Source organism: Strongylocentrotus purpuratus, unplaced genomic scaffold (assembly GCF_000002235.5).
Source record: "Strongylocentrotus purpuratus isolate Spur 01 unplaced genomic scaffold, Spur_5.0 spur5_scaffold_20, whole genome shotgun sequence".
NCBI lineage: Eukaryota > Metazoa > Echinodermata > Echinoidea > Camarodonta > Strongylocentrotidae > Strongylocentrotus > Strongylocentrotus purpuratus.
Genome location: NW_022145606.1, coordinates 23,299,737 through 23,324,682, shown reverse-complemented (window position 1 = coordinate 23,324,682; position 24,946 = coordinate 23,299,737). Strand labels below are relative to the sequence as shown.

The following is a 24,946-nucleotide window of genomic DNA, read 5'->3' as shown; positions in this document are numbered from 1 at the left end:
TGCCTTTTCTTCCTGAAATGTCATCGAAAGTGCAAAATTATCCCCCTGACCAAAAAGAAGCGTTGACTTAATGAAGAAATGTTCATACCAAAAGGCTTCAGCAGATTATAAAAGTTAAAAATATGTTTTATTTTACTGGGTAATTGTTTCCAGACAACAGGAAATCAACATAAGAATTTAAAGAAACAGTTACTTCAATAAGCACATGTGATTGGAACATTACTTGCCCCACACTTTTAGTAGAAAATATTCATTGGACCATTATTGTCAATTTGTGGCATACAATTCGGAATGATGACCAACCCCGTGGATCAGAAAGAGATGGGCACATGCTTCCCTTTCGATTGAATAGCAAAAGAGGTCATAATATTTAAAAGAAGGAGAAAAGGAGAGAAAAGAGAAAAGAAACGCGAAAAGAGGGACATACGAAATCTGGTAACAACCAACGCGCGCCCCAAAGATACCACCGTCATTTCGACTTGTAGTTCCAAGTAAGACCATAACCCCCCTCCCTCCCCCATCCCCTCTTTGTGATGCAGTACCTCTTCACAGTTGTAATTATAGTAAAATGAAAACATTTAATTTTAACCCATTCTTCATGTGGCATTCTAATCTGCAGCATTGTAGCATTACGAAAGCAGACAGCATAAAACAATGAATGCAAAAGTGGATCTTGACGTGTGCGTAATGCAAGTACAAGATGGCGCCGGGTTTATGGTTGAAAAGAAGAAATAACAATCATTGATGGATGACAAGAAAAATAATTGATAACTGAAAGCCACTTCACAAATTATGAGATAAGGGAATCGGAGTCCACACAAGCAGGAGTAGGTCTACTTAAGAATCTCCAAGCTGACTATTTTTTTTTTAATTTCCTATTCAGAGGTATTTATTTGGTTATAAAATACATTTAACAACAAAATATTTAAAACAAAAATAAACATTCACTTTACACCTCATCCCTTGAGATCTTTACAATCAGATAAAATCAAGGGCAATAATGTTGAGGGCATACGATATAAAATCTGAAATGTTATCCAAACACAGTTCATTTTTAAAAACATGCCATATTACAAGACTATTGTAAGTTTTCCCTTGGAAGTAGTTTAACATTTACATTTTATATATTGCATATTGTGCATATGTAATAATTACATTTATATCTTTAGTGTTGGAACAATTAGAATCTCTAAGCTGAATATAGAAAAATAAGAAGATGATGTTAGACAGGAATAGAAAGAGAAGGAGAGGGAAAAGAAAATTGCTGAAGAGATTAGAAAATATAGAGGAAAAAAATAATTTCTTCACACTCACGGACATATGCACATATTTACTTAGTTAATTTAAAGGATTATATGAAGTTTATTTTGAATTTGTGTTAAACACTGTAAACATGCAAACTGAAATGTATATTATTTCTAAATATATATGTCTGAAAAGAGTTTTACATAATCTCTTGTGTTTCATTATTATCTCCGTCGCATTTCTTCAAATTTTCGTATAATATGTATAATACTCTATCCTTTAGTGCTCAATGTCTAGGCAGAACAAAACTATATTGAATAGGCATACTAATGGAACATGGTTGCTACTCTGATTAACTTTACCACTGGTCGGACTGTAGATTGATAGATATAAAAAGAGAGAGAGAGAAATATATAATGCAAGAGAGAGAGAGAGAGAGAGATATAGAAAGAAAAAAGATAGAGAAAGAGAGAGAAACAGAGAGAGAAAGAGAGAAAAAATATATAATACAAGAAAGAGAAAAAGAGAAAGAGAGAGAAAGAGACATATATAAAAAGACAGAGAGAGACAGAGTACCAACCATGTTCGATTAGTCTGCCTTATTCAAATATATATATATACACACACACACGCACACAAGCGCACACTTTTGCGTCTTGAAATTGAACATTTTGATTCGATTATTCAAAAATTGTACTAATTCAGATATTTTGTGGTAGCAGAGAGAATCACCCCTTAAAAACTCATCTGTAATGTCCTCGAACGTGAGTGAAACGTGTCTATTCAGTTACTTCACCCCCTTTCGCATCCGTCTTAACCCGGATCATACAACACACTATGACGTCAGCAGGCACTATGACGTCAATGGATGAGATGATGATGTCACAAAGGATATGCTTGAGGGGATGGGAATGACTGATGGGGTCTCGTTTCGGGCTGGTTCGAACGGTAAATTGCCTGAATCAGAATTGAAAAGCGGGTAATTGCAAAACTGTGCTGAACGGGAGGCAATTTTACAGAGTGATTTAGCATGCATTCGCGACGATCTTAGACAATGTCTTCATCGCATACTCCGGCGTTCTATTTAACATAATTATTGTATGTTCTAACGAAAGATTTTATCAAACATTGAAAGTGATCTTATTCCATATACATGTACTTACACAAGGCCGTACGATGTATGCAATGACAATTACACATCTTCAGATAAATTTAATAAAGAGCACTTTATGAAATTCCATTGCATTTTTAATTGCATGTATACGTGACTTCTCGATTGTAATTGATTTTTACTACATGAAGATACCTGTATTGGCGATCATCGTAGTAAGGGTGCGCGTTATCATTTGTATCTACTATATTTGCTTAACTGTCCCACTGGCGGGAATGTAGATAGATAGATAGAGAGAGAGAGAGAGAGAGAGAGAGGGGGAGAGACAGGGAGAAAGAAAACAGACACACAGATGGAGAGCGCGATAAATAAAAGAAAGAGAGAGGGACGGGGAGAAATGGAGAGAGGGTGGCAGACAGAGAGCGCGAAAAAGAGAGGGAGAGACAGAGAGTAAGCGAGTATTAAAAAGAGGATGAGAGATAGACTGAGACACAGAAATAGCGAAAGAGAGAGAAAGAGAGAGAGAGAGAGAGAGAGAGGGGGGGGGAAGGGTATTAAAATGCAATAACTTCCGTAAATTATTTCAGACGTACGTCTAAACGTGGTGAAAAAAGGAGGGCATGTGAAGATCCCCTTTACCATTTTTATCAACTATATTTGCTTAACCGCCCCACTGGTCGGACTGTAGTTAGAGAGATAGAGAGGGAGACAGGCATAGAGCGCGAGAAAGAGAGAGATAGTGAGATAGTGTGTGTGTGTGAGAGAGAGAGAGAAAGAGAGAGAGAGAGGGAGAGAGAGGCAGACATCAGATAGAGGGTGCGAGAAAGAAAGCGAGAGAGATATAGAGGGGAGATAGACAGCGAGCACGAGAGAGAGAGGGAGGGAGAGAGAGAGATAGCTAGAGTAAAAGGGGATGGGAGACAGACCGAGACAAGGAAATAGCGAAAAGTTAGGTAAGAGAAAGAGAGAGAGAGCCAGAGAGAGAGAGAGAGAGACATAGAGAGACAGAGAGAGAGAGACAGAGAGAGGGAGAGAGAGAAGTGTAAATGCAATCATCTTCGGTGAATTATTCAAGACACAAGTCTAAACGTGGTTAACACTTTAAGCCATCCATGATACCTCTTTACTTATTGCCATGACCTTTAACCGTACCATGTTTTCAAACGTTGATGTATTCTAATTTTGGAATTGAAATCAAAATACTGATATAAGTAAAGCGATACTATCTGCAAAAGACATTGCATTAAGAGAGGCGCCACTGAATGGTTGGAAAGAAGTGAATTACCTTATTGAAAATTTTACACATTTAAGTCGAATACTTTCTCTTGAATGGATTTGCGCATGCTGCGTTATGTCAATACGTTAAATGCAATGTTGTATAGTGGTTATGTCTGCATTCTAACTGAAAAAAGATTACAGTTGGTTGTTTTGCAAATTTGAGAATAACGAAATGATTTAAAAATAGCAGGACTATATCTGTTTTTTAAAACACATACAATCGCACAATTTGGCACTTTAGCAAATGATTTCTAAAAAGATATTAAGTAGAAGGTGGTGTTCGGGTCTTAATATTAGACACATGAGACAACAAATATTTTTTCTGCTTTTTTAATGAGGAAATTGCTTGAAAATGTGAGTTAGAATTGAGGGACCGACATGAAATCCCATTGATAATTGAAAATATTAATGATTTGAATCAAAATCTCATAGATGCTAACGGCTTTCAATATTGTTACAGTCCAATTTAGAGATAAGTTCAACTTAGGATCTTTGTGAAACACCCCCAGCATGATTTTCAGCAAGACTGGATGCCCTCATACTTTAAAGGGATAGTTGAGTTCTGTTTTCAGACCGCAAATGCCTTCAAAGTGCATGCTTATTGCTCTTATTACTTAATATCTACGGCATATCTAGTGCCCTTTTGGGACCTAAAATTGCTATGAAGGTAATTTTAGACCCAAAATGTGCAAAACTTAGCCAATACGATCATACCAGTTCAGCTCCACTTTAAAAAAAAAATACGGTGACCGTTAATTAATTAATTAATAAGAAGAATACATGGGCCGGCTGGTTCTGCGTAATATAACCAAACGACAAAGCCGAACAAAAAAATCCAACATCGGCATAAGCTGAAATACAACGTAAAAGGCGATAATTCGTTTTTTCCTTCAAATTATCGAATATTTGTGGTGGTACACAAATATTAGAAATGGTTATATTTATGGATATTTCAGCCGTCTCTAAACCGATTTTGATCAAACAAAGATGATTTTGTCGTTTTAATGGTTTTACATTATCTCACAAAAATATTTTGTGTAGCGCCCTAAGCAACAGAAGTCAACTATCCCTTTAAATATATGTCGAAATAGCTGCAAAATATCACGAAACGTTTATGCCATATGTAGTTGCCTTACATCCATTTATGTGTGCGCTGTGTATGATTTCAAGCAAAACTGAGTCGATTTCAATTTCATTTTGATTATGCAAAAATCTGCATATTATACATTTAGTTTTTCTTAACATTTCCCTATTGCTATCAAACCTTTATTGTAACAGTGCAAATTGCATGACCCGGACCAATATTTATCATTAAGATCATTCGAATCCCCAGAAAGACTTTACTGATTAATATATTCTATAGAGGTAGCACGAGTATGTCATATATCTAAACTTTGACAAGGCGTGACATCACTCTCAATTAAGCCGTTTGAATATGAAGTGACCAGAAAATGCATTCACCTTTGTGAATCATGAAAGGATTACTAGTTTCGCACTTCAGACCTTCTGATTTGCATTATGGATACATTCAACGCCACTGCAAGAAAGATACTCTTTGAATAAAAGAAAAAAGAAAAATCCCTCTTTTCTACGAAATAAAAGAAAAACGATAACTCTTAATTTATAATCAAAATTTCTCCTTTAAAAGATACTGTGTTTCATGTGCAGGCCAAAAAATGTAGAAGTTACATTCCAACGGCATTTGAAAGACAATACTAGTAAAGAACTTCCCGTATAAAGACAAAAGGGCTTGAAAATTGCTTGTATTGGGAAAATAACGACCATTAGTTGTCGAATCGACTTAAGTGATTGCAAACATCTAAGTAATAGATTTTCAGATCCTTTTACCTAATAGTCGTAATTTTGTGCTGCACAAAGATTCAATCAGTTTAATTTTGGCCGTTAGAGGTAGTGGGTTATTGATGTAGACAAAATGATCGTGTACCTGTTACAGCCCGTTTTTATGTATGTCCTTACCAAAGAAAAAAAATGTCAGTCAGTCACTCAATATTGTCTGACAGTGAAGTCTAGAAGGTAAACAGGCTTACTTGAATAATTTGAATACTAGGACTTTGCTATTAAATGTTTAATTGTTACAGATAGGGCATAAATGATATATTCATAGTTCCTGCAAAGATGAACATAATTTCATGTTGGCTGCACAAGGGACATAGTATCTTTAAAATAATCTTTGAACGCACGTACGCTAAATGGGAGACACAAAAGCCATATATATATGGGTGAAACGGAGGGAAAGAGAGAGAGAGAGAGAGAGAGAGAGAGAGAGAGGGAGGGAGAGAGAGAGAGGGAGAGAGAGAGAGGGAGAGAGACAGCAGGGCGAGGGGCGGGGGTAAAAGTATGTTTATCATAATACACGAATGAGTCGAAATAAGTCGACCCCCCTACGTTTGAAAAGGGACATTCTCCTTTTTAAGCAGTTCCCTTTCCCCTTCTATTACGTGCTTCTTTTCACCTCTGATATGTGCATCCTTTATTTTGACACGTGTCCCCTATTCATTAGTTACTCTATTTCCTTCTAATAAATGCCCCTTTTCCCTTTTTTAAAACAGCCCCCTCCCCTTTTCATAAATACTACTTTTCACCTCCGATAAATGTCCCTATTAAAATCTGGTAGGTGCCCTCTTTTCTTCGACAGATGCCCATTTTCCTTTCTCATATGTACCTTTTTCATCTCTGGTGAGTGCCCCTTTTCTGGTTCGAGGTTTGTTATGACATGTGCCCCTTTTTTTCTAATAGGTGTCCTTTAACTTCCTGAAAAGTACCATTTTTCCTTTCTCACAACCTACGACCCTATAGAGCGACTTAGAGCAACTTTTTCATTCATTTCCCCCAAAGCTCGCTCGCATTTATAATTGGTACAATTATTGTGTTAATTTCGAAATGTATTTTCTGTTTTTCAAGATTGAATTGCGCTTAAAACCCATCAGGGTTTGTTGTTGTTTTTCTCATTATAAAATTTTTCGCCCTGCGACGTCACTAATCTTAACATTTTCTTAATATTCAGACCATCACACCCAACTGCATTGTATGATTCTTAAACAGTATATTGGACCATGTATTTAATAAAGAGAGAAACAAATATTGAAATCGTCCATGATAATGCAATCTCAATCATAAAAAAGTAGGGGTAAATAGGCATACCAAAGTCTAAATATGGTAGATTTACATTTCGATGTTTCCCTTTATAGGTGCCCCTTATCTTCCAGAAAGTGTCCTTTTTTATGGTGCCCCCCCCCCTCATTTTGGAAAATGTTCCACATCGTCTGTTTGTGCTTAACCTTTTGATTTTTTTAAATTTAGCTTTCATACTCCCGATCGTGCACTAATGTCCTTTGGCAAGACATTGATCTACATTTGCCACACTCCACCCAGGTGAAGTAAATGGGTACCTGGTTGGAATTTATTCCTTGAAACGCAGCGCGCGTAACAGCTGCACTGCTAAAGCCAGGGTAATTATGCTGCATTATTGTAGAGCGCTTAGAGACTTCTGACAAAGTAAGTGTTAGGCGCTATATAAGCACTGTAATTATTATTATTATCGTGTATCGTGTATTTCAAAATACTGAAAGTTCCTTTATATTTAACGATGTTCAACGATATTTGGTTTACGGTTTATTAAAAAACTGAACCTGGCAGTCCGAAAGGCTGAATTACATGATATAAATTATTGTAATTGCACATCAATGTTGTAACAATTATCAAGCATTACATTACCTCTAGACAGCTACGTTCTCAAAACTCTGGCATACTTGTTATTCCTAGGGTTAAAACTAAGTGTGGGGGGGGGGGGGGGGGGGGTGAACCTTCGCTCATGATGGGCCTTCATTATGGAATACTCTTCCTCAATGGATTAAAAAAAAGCAGTTCTGGGGAAGTGTTACAAATAATATTAAGAAATATCTGTTTAATTTAGCCTATAATTGATTACCACTACATGTCCGTACCTTTTCTATTGCACTTTTGTATAATGTTTATCATATATTTCATCTTTCGCACAAGCTGCGCCTTGAGCATTTGATTGTCAAGTGGATTTGGCGCCATACAATCTTATGTATAATATAATCATTATTAGAACATCAAAACATAAAAACAACACGGCAGTCAAAATAATTAAGACAGTATTCTTATTTGGAACGCACCGTTATTGTTTTAACTCAATCATACATGAATTATGGATAATAATGTATGCATTAAATGAGAGAAGAGAAGAAGGACTTTCTATACATGTACATCCAAAAAGGGATATTATTCATTATAATTCTTATTTCATGTCATGAAAGCCGGTTTGGATTTTCTTTCTTGGACATGCTAGATATATATAATATATCGTGAGATTGGAAAAAATAAAACCCCAAATTTTGCCAAGCGGACGAAAGTTGAAAATATGGAGGTCTAACTGAAAATCACGCCATGAAAAAAGCTGAAACCAGTGCATACAGACAACCTGTTAAATATAACAATAAAAAAATCAAACATAAAAGGCAATATTATTTAAGACAAATCTACAAAAAATAGTGTAACATCGTTATTCTTAAGAGAGAATAAATAGCCCTGCAATTATAAGTAATAATACAGTTTTGTTCATAAGAAATTCATCAGAAATCTATATTGAAATACAAATTTATTCAAATTGACTCATACAAACAAACTTTAAAACAGTTGATATATACAACTGAATGATAAGAATGACAACAAAAATAATAAATATTACAGTAGGAATGAACATAGATACATAACCGTACATTCTTAACTTTAAATTGATTACATGTTGGGGGTTCACAAAGTCTTAAAGAGAAGGTTGAGTTCTGGGAAGAGGTGAACAATAATTTGTGAGCGTTATCATTCTTATTATGCAAGTGTGGAAGAACATCATATATTACATGTTCCCTGAAAAGCATGGCTCTTCAAATGCCTTCATATTCTAAATATGTCATGTACATCGTAAAAGTCGAGGGGTAGGTTTTTTACGCCACGTGTTCGTGTAGTCCCATATACATCTTTCTGTGTACACTGTTTGTAACTTTTCCAAGACTTGGCCAATTTCTTATCATTTTGATGATTCCAGAACCTTGCAATACACACAAATTCTTATATGCTAGATGATCAACCTTTTCTGGTCGATTCCACACCGTTTCTTTCACAATGCAATCGCATGACCAGAACTCAACTTCATCTTTAATGCCTTGATAATCCCCAAGCGAGATTGGGATAAGAAAATATATACGATTAATTAGGCCAAATTAAGTAACATTACAATGAAAAGAACAACTGAAACACCAGCAATAAGAAGCAACAACATCCCTTAAATCTAATTATTTTGGGCACGTCCAAGTTGTCATATAGATACATTATTTTGAGATTAAGAGAACAGCTCCAAATTGGAAATGCACGTTTTAAAAAGGTCAGAATCACAGGAAAGAGGTGCTGAATTGCTAATAATACGAATTTCACCCTTTTAACATTCTAAAACTCGATCTATGAGGCAACGGGCACTGTGATCCCATAGATAGAACAAAACATTATTGTATGAAAAAAATCGTTGTACAATACAAAGTTAAAAGTACTTGATTCGGTACTGTACATTTCAGACGATTTATTGCACCAATTGTTGTAGACATCTCATAACCAACAATATATTTGTGTGCTCTCCAGGTAAAGTTTTCATGAAGGAAGGCATCAGCAATTTTTGTTTTGCCTGGCTGAATGTCATGGTTTTTCATGTATGTTTTCATCCCATTTTCATTTATCCTGTTGTTCGTTATTGAAATCTACAAAACACGTTTCTCCTTTGATGTTTTTTTGTAGACGATTTAAAAATAGACTTTAATTCAACATTTAATGTATAGTTAATTTAAGTGATATCTTTTACGAAGATGGAAAAGATTTTACAATCTGTAAATATAACAGAAATAAGTATGTGGCTTACATATTGCAGATCATTAATAAAAAGAAGTAACTACAGCGGTTACACTACTTATCCTTGGGAAACTCCTATATTTATATCACACATATTTCATTTATAATTGTATACAAATACAAAATGTTTGCTGTCACTGAAATAATTTTCAAACCGTTTTAGTGTTGTTCCATGGATATCGTGACTATATATCTCGTAGATAGATTTGTTGTGATTAATATAATTGAATGCTCCATAAATATCCACACAAAAAACAATATCTAGTCTTATAAACATTAGATATCTTAATATTAGATTCAAGAGGAGCCACATTTGGCGAATTACCGTGTCTAAAACCAAACTGAAGAAACCATAGGTTTTTTTCGCTACGTCATGTCCCTGGTAAGACATTTATATAATAAACACCATTTTTTCCCCCAAATAATTCTGCAATTATAGTTCAAACTGTTTTCTAGTTTTTAAGGCAAGACCTGCATTTATCTCATTTTTCGGTGAATCGGAACATCAGATTTCTTGATTTTTTTCAGGATACACACGTTCCTCCCAAGGCTCCAAAGACAGGAGTATTGTAAATTCCATATCAATATGAGTGTACAATCATTGCATTATACTGTCGTTGTATGGTAAATATAAGCCATAGAGAAAAAAGAAGTGTAGTAAATTAAAATAGTTATGTCAAAAGAAAGAAAGAACATGTTTCTCATGATATAAATTCTCTTGTGGAACATAAATGAACTAATTTTTTTTTTAACAGGGAACAAGCTAGCATGTCCACCTTGCCCACTGAATCCGGCATTGTAATTTAGTGCAGCTTTCGAACCATTTTCAAGAAGTCGGGCTAGAATGTAATACAAATATATATGTCGGGGAGGGGGGGGGGGGTCCTAGTAGCACCACTGCTATAGTGCTATTATTATTATTTGAATCAGTTTCACCTTAAACCTGTTATGGATTTACTTCCATGGCCCCCATGAACCGCCGTGCAAGGCTGGATCCGCTTCCAAATCCGGATCTGGATACCTCACGGGAACCGAACCTTTGTAATACTCCTCTAATTTCTGTACAAGCTCATTGACCACGTCCGGATACTTTTCTGCGAGATCGGTTTGCTCCAAAGGATCGGCGGTTATGTTGAAGAGCCAGACCCTTTGATTCGGTTTCTCTGTCGGATATATCGTGTCGAGCCCGGATTCGGGTGGCGGCATCCACTCATTGTTAACCGTTACTATAGTCACAAAGAGAGGTTTGGATAGAGAAAGAATGTTTTAATGTCGACAACGACGACAACAACTATAAAAACCAAGGATACAAGATAATAATGGAAGGTGGTATTCTCATAGGTTAAGCCGGGACTAAATCCAGACTAAACAAGAATTGTAGTTCACACTTCTATGGAATGCTAGGTTTCATCTTCCTCCTTCAATATTCATGACAAAGATAATCTGCTAAAGACTTTGTTGAAATTCAGTTCATACTCTTATTATTTTTTTCTTCCCATTCCATTGCAAAATTAATTTTTTGGAGACTTTTCATTGAAGGATTAAAATAATCTGTACAGGGTAAATGAATTGGCAACTGGCACTCCATAAAAGTGTGGACTAACTTAGTACGCGCTACCGGAATACCACCCGATGATTCTCAAAAGGTACAGATACAAATAATAATACAAAATTAATGATGATGATGATGATGTTTCCAAAACTAGTAGTAGTAGCAGTAGTAGAAGTAGTAGTAGTAGTAGTAGTAGTAGTAGTAGCAGTAGTAGCAGTATTAGTATTAGTAGTATTAGTAGTAGTATTAGTAGTAGTAGTAGAAATAGTAGCGCAATATTGTAATAGTAAATGTAAAGCAGTATAGTAGTTGTTGTAGTAGTAATAGTGGTTCCATAGTAGAAGTAGTGGTATTGGAAGTAGTAGTAGTAGGAGGAGTAGTAGTAGTAGTAGAAGTAGTATTATCATTATTAGTACTGCTCCTAGTAGTAGTCGTAGGCGCAGTCTGACGAGAGCACAAGTTTACCTTTGATATTATGAAAATGAGCGAATAACTTAAGGTAATTTTGACTCACCATCATAGTCTGCGCCCGTCTTTATTTTCCAGTCTCCTACGCGTAGCGCAGCTCTTATTGATGTATCGAATTTCTCGTTCACAGGTCGCTTTTTTTTCGGGTCGATATTGTGCAAGAGTTCCGTTCGAGGGGACGAAGCTGTACCACTGAAAAATTACAAATGCAAAAGTAACAGATTTCATTCACATATAAGAATTCCCTTTATACAGTAGGCTTGCGGGTGCACCATGTGAAAGAGAGTGAGGATTGAGGAGTCCTGAAAAAGGAGTCGGACTCACGGTAATCTTTCTTGAGGGTTTTGTAGTCCTGAAAAGGACTGTTGGTATAGTCTTGAAAAAGACTGTTGGTTATCTTTCTTAGCTTATAGTTCTAAGGAGAACTATAGCGCTTGGAGAGGATGAGTGGCGGGAGTGGCTCGACGTTTCGAACAGGTTGACTATCCGTCGTCAGGAGTGGAGAATAGCTGGCGCGCGTGAGCTTTAGTCACCGGGTTGCGGACGTCGAGAAAAAATACATAACCGTGTGGGCTTGAGTCATCGGGGAGTGGACAATCCTCAATCCTCCCTCTCTCTCACGTGGTGCATCCGCAAGCCTAATGCATATCTACATCACCATACAAGCCGACACTTACAAGCAGCATCTAAAAATTCCCTTGTTTTAAACCCTTTGCTTTTTTTATTTTTACACAATTTATACATTTTGTACAAACAAATTGTATAATGCAGACATTTTCTCGTAGGGAAACAAACAAACAAACTAAGCTGTTCAAAGGACACTGGTACAAAAAGGAGGCAATCGCGTTGTTCAAAGTTTCGTAATTCCGAAAAAATGAAATGGGGTTCATCATTCCTAACATAGAATAAGAGTTTGTTGTTCCGAAAATTAAACCAGGGATATTCGCAATTTTCAGAATTATGAACCCGATTTAATTTGTCGGAATTACGAACGTTACCTCCTTTTGAGAATACTAATATGGTGAATCTTAACAACAAGGTCAACGGCCAAAGGTCAAGGTGATTGGTACCCTTTTGTTAAAGATACCGTGAGTTGGCCGTTTGTTCAACTTTTCAACACAAATTCTTAACATCAATAAAATATCACTGTTAGAAGAACAATATTTGTTAAATTTAGTCACAAAGAAACTTTTGTCATTAAAGAAAATAATTGAACAACATACATCAGATTAATTTTTTAAGTTGGAGCTTTTATCGAAAGAGTACATGATAACAGGTTCATATAGACCATCCGAAATCCAGTAACTGCTATGAGTTAAAGTAAAATGATTCGCTAGATTCACAAAAAAGTAGAGGGAAAAAAGAGTGCCTAACGGCTGGGGTACCTGATAGCGCTCCAGACATTGTAGCCGTCTAAGGGTTTAGTTCCATTCAACGCTCTACCTGCAATACCTGCTACAATAGTCGGTAGCCAGTCGCTCACATGAATCAATTCATGATTGACCGTTCCTTTGACTGCATCGGGTAGAAGAGGGCTGTGTACGAACCCCACTCCATGAATGCCTCCTTCCCAAAGGGATCCTTTGCTTCCCCGGAGTGGCCAATTGTTGCCACCCCTATCAATATGTCCACCGTTATCTGATCAAGAAGATAAAAGGGAAACTAAATGAAATAGGTGATATGTATAACTAGGTACGTAATAATAATAATAATCTGTTAAAGTCCACTCCAAATTTTATTAAGTTAAACCGGAAATGGAAATTCTTTTTCTCCGATTGATCGTGAGCCCGGCAGCCACTGAGCAGCGCCAGATGGACGTTGCTCTATCCCTTATTGTTGAGCGCCAAACAAGGTAGCAGCAACTCCCGTCTTTTAACGTCTTTTGGTATGACGCGACCGGGGTTCGAACCCACGACCTCCCGGTTATGAGGCGGACGCTCTACTGACTGAGCCAACACACCTAATTAGTGATCAAATGTGCATTCACACACTGAAAAACAATAATAGTCATTTCTACATTATCCGTACTATCCTGCTGAAATTCTCTCTGCCGCAGAGGGTAGTACCAGCCATGGGTATATTTGGCAAAGGCACTTCCGGTTCCTTTGCAAATACAATGCCATGGCTCGAGAACTTGTAAGCCCGTTATAAATAACAAAATATAACTAACAAGTTATGATGGTGCCTACATAGATCTCATCAAACCATCGGGGGAGTTTATGAAACCTGAACGATCAATTAGTAAAATATGGAATTAGTTGACACTGCTATGGAAGCCGAAAGAACATTGTCTTAGCGTCTTCCCGAGTATAGAAGGGCGCTTTAGCAACGCGGCGGAAGACAAAGACGACGGGAGAAATCAATCAACTGAGATCGTCCTGTGCTATGCTCCCGCCCTCATTTGTAACCTGTATATAGAGTGCCTTTTCAAACACGACGGAAGGCAAAGACAAGGGTAACCGAGCAAAAAAATCAATCTGCACATGTGCGAACCAGAATTGTCTCCGTCTTGTTGATTTTCACGACCGTTCTCCGACATAATAGCGTTCGTTCCCTAAACTCGACGGAAGAGTTGTTTTGCCGTACAATAGACCATTTTCGTAATGTAACCACATTTAATGCATAAGTCTTTATGAAGTGCCTCAATATAAATTATTTCATTCACCTGATAAAAATAATAGTATTTCAATAGATAGTATCCGAACTGCAAACATTATTGATCTCGCTTGAGTGAACTCTCCCGTCCTCTTTGCCTTCCGTTGCGTTGCCAAAGCGCCCTTCGCCGTTTACTGTCGAACATGATATTTGCGGTAGGGTCAATTATTGTTCAGCGATTTGTTTACTTGTACCTTTGATATTTGACGTTTAAGAGTTGACATTATTTGTAATATGTATAAATTAAGTTCTGTCAATCTACGGGAATGGAATTTGAAAATGCCTAAACCAAACACTTGATTATTCAAACATATTTGTGGCTTACACCCACTAAATGAGATCGATTGATCGATCTGTAATTGAAAAAGAAGTCAGACAAATCTTGAAACCGGCGGGACTTGAACCTGCATCTACTGCTTGCCGGGCAGCGACTCTACCACCAGGCCATCACTGGTCCATGGCACAGTCACGATGAACTAGAAACAAATACCCCATCACGTGATGTTCTTAAAATTAATTTTCCTTCGTTGTTACATTGCTCTAATAACGTGTACTGTTTTTTACAGGAATATTATAGCTATGAACCTACTTGCAAAACTACTGGAAAAACTAAACAAATTACAATTTTTGTATGAGAAACAATGATTTTGAACTTCTAAATTTGTTGCCAATTTAAGAGTGTTAAAGCATATTTTCCTTTTGTTCTTCTTCTTAAAATGGAATTATGGTCACGCAGCATAGATAGACGAGGTGTACATCTTTAAATGAAAACATGCCCTTTCTACTCACCAGGGATGTGTTTCACAAAGATCCTTAGTCAAAATTAACTCTAAGTTGGACTTAAACATTATGGAGAGCCATTTGTAGCCTTGAAATAAATTATATTCAGAAGCAAAACATTAATTATTCTATACTTTTTATAATTTCCACATCAACAACATGAAATCTCCTTGATAATATAAAATATGAATGATTTGAATCAACATTTTATGCCTTTTAAAATAACTTTAAAAATATATTTTCATAGATGCTAACGGCTGTCCATAATTGTTAAGTCCAACTTAGAGATAATTTCAAGGTGAAATCTTTGTGAAACACCCCCCCCCCCTGGTAGTTATTTATGCCTTCATGTTTTGTTTTTATTTTTGGGGGCTCTGAAGAAGAAAAAAACGATATAGAGCCAAATCACAGAATAACGAAATAAGTATCTGGATAGGGTCAAAAAGTAAATGTACATACGTGCATTTTCTTACCTGTTGAGAATATGATGATGGTATTATCGTAAAGACCAGCTTCCTTTAAAGCTCTTGTGACGTTTCCTATACCTTCATCCATGCAAGATACCATACCAGCATAGGTACGTCTGGTTTTGTCGGCTATGTTCTTGTATGGCTCCATGTAGCTGTCAGGTACTTGTAAAGGTGCGTGTACAGCTTGATATGCCAGGTACATGAAGAGTGGCTTTAAGGTACAAATACAAAAGAAGAAAAAGAGAAAATAATGCTCAAATAATCCATAAAAATATTTTTCTTGAAAGGTGCCTAAGTTCTGAGATGGGGAGATTTTTCAATCCACCTACAGTAATTACTGTACATGAACAATGGCTTTTAAGGTACAAATACAAAACGAACAAAAAATGAAAGAGAACAAATACAATTAGTGCTAAAAAAATCCGTAGAAACATTTTTTCCTGCAGACTAGCTTAGCTCGAAGACGTAAAGATTTTCTTATCCTACTAAAGTAAGTCAGATACAGGAAGAGTGCCTTTAAAAGTTACTTTTAAATACGGTGTGCCAAACACGTACCTTTCAAAAAGTTTGTGTTAGAAAGCATGTATAAAACCAAATTAAAAAAAAAATCACTCTTAATCTATGGGCTAGGAGAATGAAGACAATTCAGAAAAACTGTCCATTTCAGTACCAGTAAATGAATAACTGATGCAGACGAGTTAGCTTAAATTTTGAAGAAAAAAAATGACAAAAGATAGTATTTAGAAAACGAGCTCTTGAAATACTGTCCTGGTCGAGATTCAGTCTGTTCTTTGTTTTTACTCTTCAATCACACGCCTCGACCCCACACACAGCGCGGTCTCTCCACTGACCGAGCGATCACCCGAATCATTCCGTCCATATGTACAGAATAGGAGGAAAGGCTAGGTCTACTTTCAACGTTGAGGGTGTGTTATGGCGCTCGGCACGGAAACGGTACAGAGGCTTATAGGGACTTTTAGATTTACACGACGAGAGTGTGGACCGCCACGTGTGACATCCTTTTAAGGTAATGTGACGTCCTTTTAAGGCACTGCCGGGCACGACCCAGTGCCTTAACACAATGTCACACGCGGCAGTCCACGCTCTCGTCGTGTAAATCTAAAAGTCCCTAATTATGTCCACGTAAACGTACCTTTGTCTTGTCATGCCTCTCTATGACATCAATTGTTTTATTCGTGAAGAGATGGGTAGAATACTGTCCTTTGTATTGATAGACAGTTGTCTTATTTGCGTGTAGGTCGTACCCTGATAGGGTCTTGGTACTGCCATCGTCGGCATTGAAGGCCTCGCAAGAAAGTATGTGCGTGTAATGGTCTTGAGCTCCTACCAGGAACCCTGATCAAAAAGAAAGAAGAAAAAAAGGTCGGTGGTGGTTATTTAACTGACTGTTTAGAACGTATAAATGCTTGTAAGTAAGCAATCAGACGGCCGACAGGTTTAGGTCCTCTCCAAGGGGACCTGGTAATGAGGATTAATGCCTTACCAAAGGGCACTAGCGCATCACCTTGGTTTCGAACCCGGGTCACCGGATTACGAGACCACTGCTCTACCGACTGAGCTATCGCGCCTCAGTGATAAGACAGTAAAACCTGGGGGGGGGGGGGGGGGGGGAGGTATTTCACAAAACTTGTCATCAGTGACAAATGACAGTTTTTGTTATAAGCTACTGAAATTCTTGCTTCTGATTGGTTACCAACAGATTTGTCACTGATTTGTGTCATTTGTCATTGGAAAAATGCTTTGTGAAATGGGTCCCCGTATATAAAAACCGCTCAAGGGGAACACGAAATGTGGTCTTTATAGGCAGGTGGTCTTTATGTACAGGTTCTTTTAGCATAATTTATGTTTATATAATTAATTACTTTCGATGGAAACAGAAAATGTGGTCTTTATAGACAGGTGGTCTTTCTATACAGGTTGCTGCTAAAGCACGTTTGTCTCTAGCTGTTAGTGTTGATACTTATTCCAAACCTTTTTGCCCCCCCCCCCCCGCCTCCAATTTTAGATTATTTCATTCATATGTTTGTAGTTTTTTGTCTTTATATTGTATTTATTGCTGTATTTTGTGTTTATCGCTATATTTTGTGATATCTCGAACTCATATATGCTCAATAATATAAATAATATAAATTATAATATTCGGGGAACTTTTTATACAAAGCCACCATGGGCCTTTCCTATGTTCTCCAATTTCATTTTAAACTATTGTAATAACTGACCATTCCTTGTATGTATTTATACTTGTATGTTTATTTGCATTTGCTGTGTTTTTTATGGAAATGAAATAAATAAACGAACTTGATCTTGACTTATTATTATACCATTGCAATAATTAGTAGTGTTATTATTATAATTTAATTTTAGTATTACTATAGTATCGTTTTTTGTATTATTATTGTAAGTATTGTTAACATAATTATTATCATTTTAATCATTAATGTTCTTATATTGCTATTATTATTATTAACCATGTTATTTTTATCACAATAATAATCAACACTATAATAGTAGTAGTAATAATAATAATACTAATAACAATCATAGCTATTATTTTTAAGACTATTACTATCCTCATTATTGGTTTTATTATTATAAATATTATAGCCTATCAGTAATATTATTAGTGTAATTTGTTTTGGGGTTAAATTATCAATATGCCTAGTATTATCATAATCAATATTATCATAATCAATTGCCGGCGAATCTTCCCGCCTCGCTCAGTACAACAAAAAGTCAACCATCAGCAGTCGCGAGATTCAGTCCGTTGTTATCATCATTTTAGCAGTAGCCACTATGAACATGACGGACCAAGAAAGAGGACAAAATATACAGTTCCTCATTCTACCCTCAGCAATTGCTGTGATGGACAAAGGAACATCCCTTCATTGCTATTATGTAAAAATGTGTAGAACAGGTGTCACATGCATATTCACCTGTATTACTTATTTTACATAATAGCAGAGAAGGGATGTTCCTTTGTCTACCACAGCAATTGTGGAGGGTAGAATGAGGAACTGTATATTTTGTCCTCTTTCTTTGTCCATCATATTCATAGTGAGTAGTAGTAGTATATTTATTCTGATTACTCATTAAAATAAGCCCTTACCAAAGAAAGAATCGAAGCCCCTTTCAGTGGGCGTGCAAGCATCCAAGTAGAAGCCGATATGCCATTTACTGACCATATTGGTGGCATATCCGTTTTCCTTGAGTTTCTGTGGGAGTGTGACTTCATCCAAGGGCAGACAGTTCGGCTGGGCATGTCTGATCACGCCGTGTTGGAGACCCGTGTGGATCTAGTAAAGAATACATAAGATGTGGAGACATTATAGAGAAACTACAGTGTGAGTCCAAAAAAAATGTGAAATCTATGAACAGTAAATTAGTATATATCTTATAAAATAGTTTTATATCCCAAATCATTCAGTATCATTTTTGCAATGCCAATAAAATATGGCAATGGAAATTACTTGGATCACCGTCACAGCTATTTCCTCATGCTTTTCACAAATTATTCAGAAAAACCATCAAATGATAAGAATCTGCAGACTTTCAGCTACATCACAGTATATTTCTCTTTTTAAAAGATGTCAGATTTGAGGATTTATTTTCCGAGAAACCATTCAACAGGCCATAACATTCCACAGGGACTGAATTTCAAAGTAAAACAAAGTTTGGTGATCCCAGTACAGTTCAAGCGCGTAGCCAGGATTTCATTTTAGGGGGGCGGTAGTGAGCACGCGAAGCGTGCGAATCACTTTAAGGGCGCGCGAAGCACGCTCCCTAGGGGGGTGGGTGCAGGGAGGGGGGAGTTTCCCCCCTCCCGCGCGAAGCGCGGAAGCTTTGAAAGAAGACGATTCGTTGTACCTTTCTCGACTCGTAATCCTTGTCTGAATTCAGTCCCTCCCCCCTCTTGCGCGAAGCTTTGACGTTTCATTATATTACTAGAGAAAGGAGACGATTCGTTGTACCTTTCCCGACTCTTAATCCTTATCTGTATTCTGTATTCTGTATGCTGTTTCTATACCATTTGACTGCTGTTGTGAGTGTGTATGTGTGTTCGCGGGACAGACTGTGTGCACAGGCAGTGTGATCACCCTATTAATAGGCAGAATTTGAATACATGAATGGTCAGTACACTCCAACCATTTCAACAGAAATCATGGTAAAAACGTCTTGTCATAATCGTCTTCAAGGGGCTGGATTGTTAACCGCTAGACTAGGCAGGCCGCGAACACCCCTAAATCGGAGGGGGTGTCCAAAAAAAGCGGCCCTTTTGACGAAAAAGGGTATTTTGTTAATGTATTTTAAGGGAACCTTTAACCACCATAGGTTTGGTGTCATATGAAAGAAAAATTAAATTATTTTTAACGATTTAAAATTTTTGGGAGTAATCAACACTGTAAATTAGGTAAAAAACATGATTTATCTTTTTTGTTCTCGAAATATTGAATTTCATTTAAAAGAAATTATTGTCCATATATCAAAATCGGAGAGGTACATTTTTGGGTAACTTTTTAATAATTGTTATATGTACAAGGAAAATATCCTGTGTAAAGAAGACGTTTGTATATCGTTTCAATAAAAGGTTATAGCAACCCAAAGTTATTGATTTGATTTCCTGACAAAAACAACAGTTTTGCCCACATGTGTATTAAAGGAAACCGAACCCCAAGAAATGACTTTACTTATTCTGAGAGATCTATTATATCATTGCCCATTAGCCTACAAGATTGCCCACCAAAATGTATGAGAGAGGTATAAAGCAAGAATAATGTAGTTTTCCAGCACGACATGGGCAACGCCATTTTCTTGATAACGTGACCTACTATGCGAAGTCGTTTGTCAAGTAAATGTATTCAAATTTATGGATGCTTCCTTCCCAGACGTGTGTGGTGATGAAGCATTTCATTCACCTGCTATTATTCTTTGTACTACAATTGCAAGAACACAAATTGCATAAATAAGTTGGTGCTCTTCTGGGCTGAAGGTTTCTCATTAATGAAATAGATTTGTCAACTACTAAAGTGTGGTATTTATAAATGAATTTAGTTACATTTGTTCCCCTGTTATTTATTTTTCACCAAAAATAATTTCTATCTTCTCAGTTATGATTCTTTCTCATTGAAAAGTAAAGGTTTCGTTAGTGATTTAACAATTATTTCCAACTAAAGCTTGGTGCATGATACATGTACAACTTCAACTGGTACGTCACATTTCCAAGAAAATGGCTGCGCCCATGTCATAATAAAAAGCATCACGTCATGCCAGGAATATCTTCAATTATATATTTATTGTACATTTTCGTAAGGAATATTGTTCATCAAAGGGCAGGAATTAATCTCATTTTTCAGAATACCTACACTTATTATTTGGGTTTAGGGTTCCTTTAACTGTATGCATATACGTGTATTAGTGTTTTGTGGACCTGTGCGTGTTGACATCGAGTTTTAAAGATAACTTTTAAGTAAAACGTCTAATCACCATGAATTGCGCAATTTCCTGCAGTCTGCTGCCTCGAGGTCACCGGGGGGCTAATTTTTTTCCCAAACAGGTTTGCCAATGCTAATATTTCCGGTCATCTGATTGGCTGATATGTTACGTCATTAGCAATGACGTAACCGTTAGGGTGAGTGATAGGGTTATAGAAATCATGCAGAATCACTTTTTATTAACCCATCGTTGGCTCAATCGGTAAGGTCGGCGTAATACAATCTTAGAGTTGTGGGTTCAAGTCTCAGTTTATTCAGTTTTTTTGCCTTTATAAATAGTGAGGCAAAGCAATACAAAATCAAAGTCTAATTGTTTGTGACCTCTTTCCAAGCTTCTAATGACGTAGAACAAAGCAGCCATTGAGAAGAACGGAAATATAAGAAATTGCAAACCTGTTTGGGAATAAAAATTCGAAGAAATGTAACAATGTATAGCAACAGTACCTATTTAGTAAAGAATTAATCCTTATTTTTTCTAGATGGATAACTCACTAATGTGGGCATCATCTCATTGAAATTTTTTTTTTTAGTATTAGGGCGTCTCTGCTATTGAGGGCTTATTGTGCTCTTTGAAAGGAGCTGCCTCGAGATCACTGGAGCAGAGAAAGGGCAACCCGCTATTGTATACAATTCTCGCTACCCCAAATAGCGATTCTGCCGAGATCCGGGGAAAATCCTGAAAACGCGCATTGCATTATGGGATAGCTTTTCGACATTACAGCTTCCTGTGCAGGCGTTCGTGATCACAACCCTCTCTTTCACGGTAGAGTTTAACGGCCTTTTGTGCTAAAGTCACTAATTCTGCCCGAAGCTTTCCATTGCATATTATAATTTGTACAAATTACACTGATTGGCATCGATTTTAGCGTGCGTGAAAACTCTGCACAGCGAACACAGGCGCTAGCGCCAGTGGGATGGGACTCTATACCGGAAGTTGTAGTGACGACCCGAGAGAGTGAAAATTACCTCGTCTCGCGAATTTCGAGATTTTCGTACCTATTTAGGGTAGCGAGAATTGTCCCTAGGAGAGAGTATGAGTTTCCTTCGCTCTAGACGGTCATCTAACAGGTTCTGAATTGCTAAAACTCGAGAGGGTCCTAGGGCTCCGCCTGGAACCCCCGGCAGGGGCTCTTTCAGGCTCCGAGTTCTGCCATGTTTTGCGGATCCATTAGAAGGCAAACTAAGCCCACTAAATAATTCATATACATAAAAACATACTATATATATATATATGTTTATTTGACGTCATAGCAATTTATTCCAATAGAATATCCACGTAAGAGACATTTTAAAAGTTGTAAGAAAATTCCTTCAAATTCCAGCAAAATTGGGTGCACTGGTGGCTCTTCTTCTTCTTCAGTTGCAGTACAGGCCACCGTCAGGTGCATTGTCGTACTGTTTTGTTTAACTGTAACGATTCTCCTTTGATCAGATATAGACAGAAACAAGCCTCATTATCTTCAGTAAATGCAAGTGGCATTACTGTACAATTTAGCAGTAGAATGTATAAGTCTAAAACAAAACTGAGTAGTGCTCGATCTCAGCTTTCCAGCAATCATATTGTCCGTTGTTCTACGTTGAAGTATACGATCGACCTTTGAAAATTGTCATTCTCATTGAAATGGCATCCAAAGATATACTAAATTCATTTTGAAAGTGAAGTTGTGTAGTGTCATCGGAAGACGTCCAAGTTTGGAAAGAAAGGCAAGTTAAGGCATTTTCATAGTGTCGCTCCTTTCTGCTTAGGCGAATCCAAGGTGAATACTGAAATATATATTAAAACAATATAGGGGTAAAACACTGGTCTGTGAACTTTTCCTTTTTCAGAACCACAAGTAGGCCTGAGTGAATCCCGACCGGATAATATTCAGAAATGAAAATGGGAAATTGATTACCCACGCCCACCCCTTTGGAGCAATACGCGGATTTTTCATTAAACGTATAAGAGGTTTGGGTGTTCACAATTATTTTCCCCGGAAAAATGAACCTTTAAAAATACGAGTATCCCAGGCCACGTAACCCCCCCCCCCCTACTCCGGGGTCGGAATGACCGCATGTGTGTTACCAAAATGTCCGGTAAAGGGGTACTTTTTACGCACCAAAGTCCAGCTCGTACATACTGTTGTGTAGTATTGTCCCAAAACCCAGTTAATTATCAAGTACCCTCATATTTGAGATGCACTTAAAAGCCAAGTTTATATCTTTATAATCCTTCCCAATAGAAAGACCAAGTGCATTAATAATCCCCTTCCCAGGAAATACCACCTCTGTTATGTTTAAGCCCATACATAAAACTACGAAGTAGTCCATTGTCTTGGCGGCTCTCATTCATGTGTTTGTCCCTTTGACACAATGTAACCTACCCTGATATTACTTGTATCATTTGTGGATAAATATTACATCTTCTGGCTTTCTAGCGAGGGAGTTGAATTTTGATCACCATTAGATCAAGACTCTCTTTCTAGCTGGCTCTCGATTTACATAATATGGAAGTCGACCGATTTGAGTCTCCAAAGCTTGGAGATAATAAATACTCTTGATATGACTCAGGAATTACAAGTCTATTCCTGCTTCTCCATATTTATGTACCTTTCCTACTGCCACTAACAAACACACCGATCTCAACACGACAATACACAAAATTGACTTTACACACCGGACTTAGGGGGTGTTTTCAAAAGGAGGGAACACGCATATGCGTACCCTAAATAACACTGTCACTGAGTGGGGGGGGGGGGGGGGCACGTAACCAACCGGGTTGACAAAAAGGGTTGACTGCATTGCATAAACTTGGTTTCATTTCATGTTATGCCAATTATGATGCGTTTGTGATTATGTAAGTATGATTTGTCTCATGTTATTACACAATCTCCTCCCTCCACAAATAGCAGTAATCATGGAAGAATCTTGGATCGATGAAACAGACTTAGACCTACAACATCGTGTATTGAAGTAAAGTAAGTAAGTAAAGTAATATAAACCATGTATATCTAATAAATCCTCTGATGAGGCAAAGACAAAAAAAGATTAATTATTCCTGGTTCTTACCTGGTATCTTCCAGACATGAGCTGGCTCCTCGTTGGAGAGCAGATCGGTTGAACGTAGTAGTTCTCTAGCTTAACACCCTCGCCTGCGAGCCGGTCCAGGTTCGGCGTCAGTATCGCAGACCCTTGCGATCGACCATGGTAGCCGACGTCGTTGAATCCGTAATCGTCAGCGAGAATGAACACGACATTGGGTAATTGTTCCGCGTACGAGGATCCTGATGTGATCAACGTCAGGTATACAATCACGACAAACTCACCGAGGTGTCGAACAGCCATGTTTTGTTGTTGCAATGATTGAACTTATTACACTAGTATCGCATGTTTGGTTCTAGATAAAGGCGAATATCTATAAGCTGTCTTTACACTGCAACCAACAATCGATCCGTATTACATTTGTCAAAAGTTGACTTCATTCGTCAAAAGTACTTAAATCGCCAAAAAATCGAAATATCCACCTCTGGAGTGTTTTTGTGTATAACGCCGGCGGATTGTTTCCGGATAAATGTCCGCTCTCAAAAAATTAAACAAGAATGAAACGCCAATAATACCAAACAACAACATTGGTGAATATATTATACAGGTCTTTTGTCACCCGATTTCCTCTCCTCGCTTCCATGCGATCACGTGACATGCAGAGCAGCGACAAGTCACGCATGCGCACAACTCACCAAGAATCGATGTGAGCAAACACCCTATTATTGAAGAAAACACATATACAAATATATAGAAATGCTCTTTGAAAGGAGCCCACAATGGGGGCAGTGCGATTTAAAATTAAATTCAAGGGATGGATTAGAGTTTTTATCGCTCACAATGGCTATCTAAGGGCCCTAAGGCGGACCACTGGACCCCATAAGTAAAGATAAAAGTGGTTCTCAAGACAACCCGCTGT

General features: G+C 37.3%; 1 protein-coding gene across 1 annotated transcript; it reads right to left on the bottom strand.

Moving 5' to 3' along the window:
• Nucleotides 1-8,735: 8,735 nt before the first annotated feature.
• On the bottom strand, nt 8,736-24,679 carry LOC115918250 (arylsulfatase J-like). The gene is made up of 7 exons (XM_030993061.1): nt 24,055-24,679; nt 18,624-18,810; nt 16,650-16,852; nt 15,500-15,707; nt 12,977-13,229; nt 11,638-11,783; nt 8,736-10,797 (listed from the first exon to the last, which is right to left on the bottom strand). The coding sequence occupies exons 1-7, from the start codon at nt 24,328-24,330 to the stop codon at nt 10,526-10,528; spliced, it is 1,545 nt and encodes a 514-aa protein (XP_030848921.1). The 5' UTR covers nt 24,331-24,679; the 3' UTR covers nt 8,736-10,525.
• Nucleotides 24,680-24,946: the final 267 nt, after the last annotated feature.

Bases quoted from the DNA above. Each gene is read 5' to 3' on its own strand.
- LOC115918250 (XM_030993061.1), bottom strand. From the start codon at position 24,330: ATGGCTGTTCGACACCTCGGTGAGTTTGTCGTGATTGTATACCTGACG. The intron at 13,230-15,499 runs GTAAGAAAATGC...CTTCTTGATCAG, and splicing joins CATCATCATATTCTCAACAG to ATAACGGTGGACATATTGAT. The intron at 11,784-12,976 runs GTACCCCAGCCG...GTAATTTTTCAG, and splicing joins AATGTCTGGAGCGCTATCAG to TGGTACAGCTTCGTCCCCTC.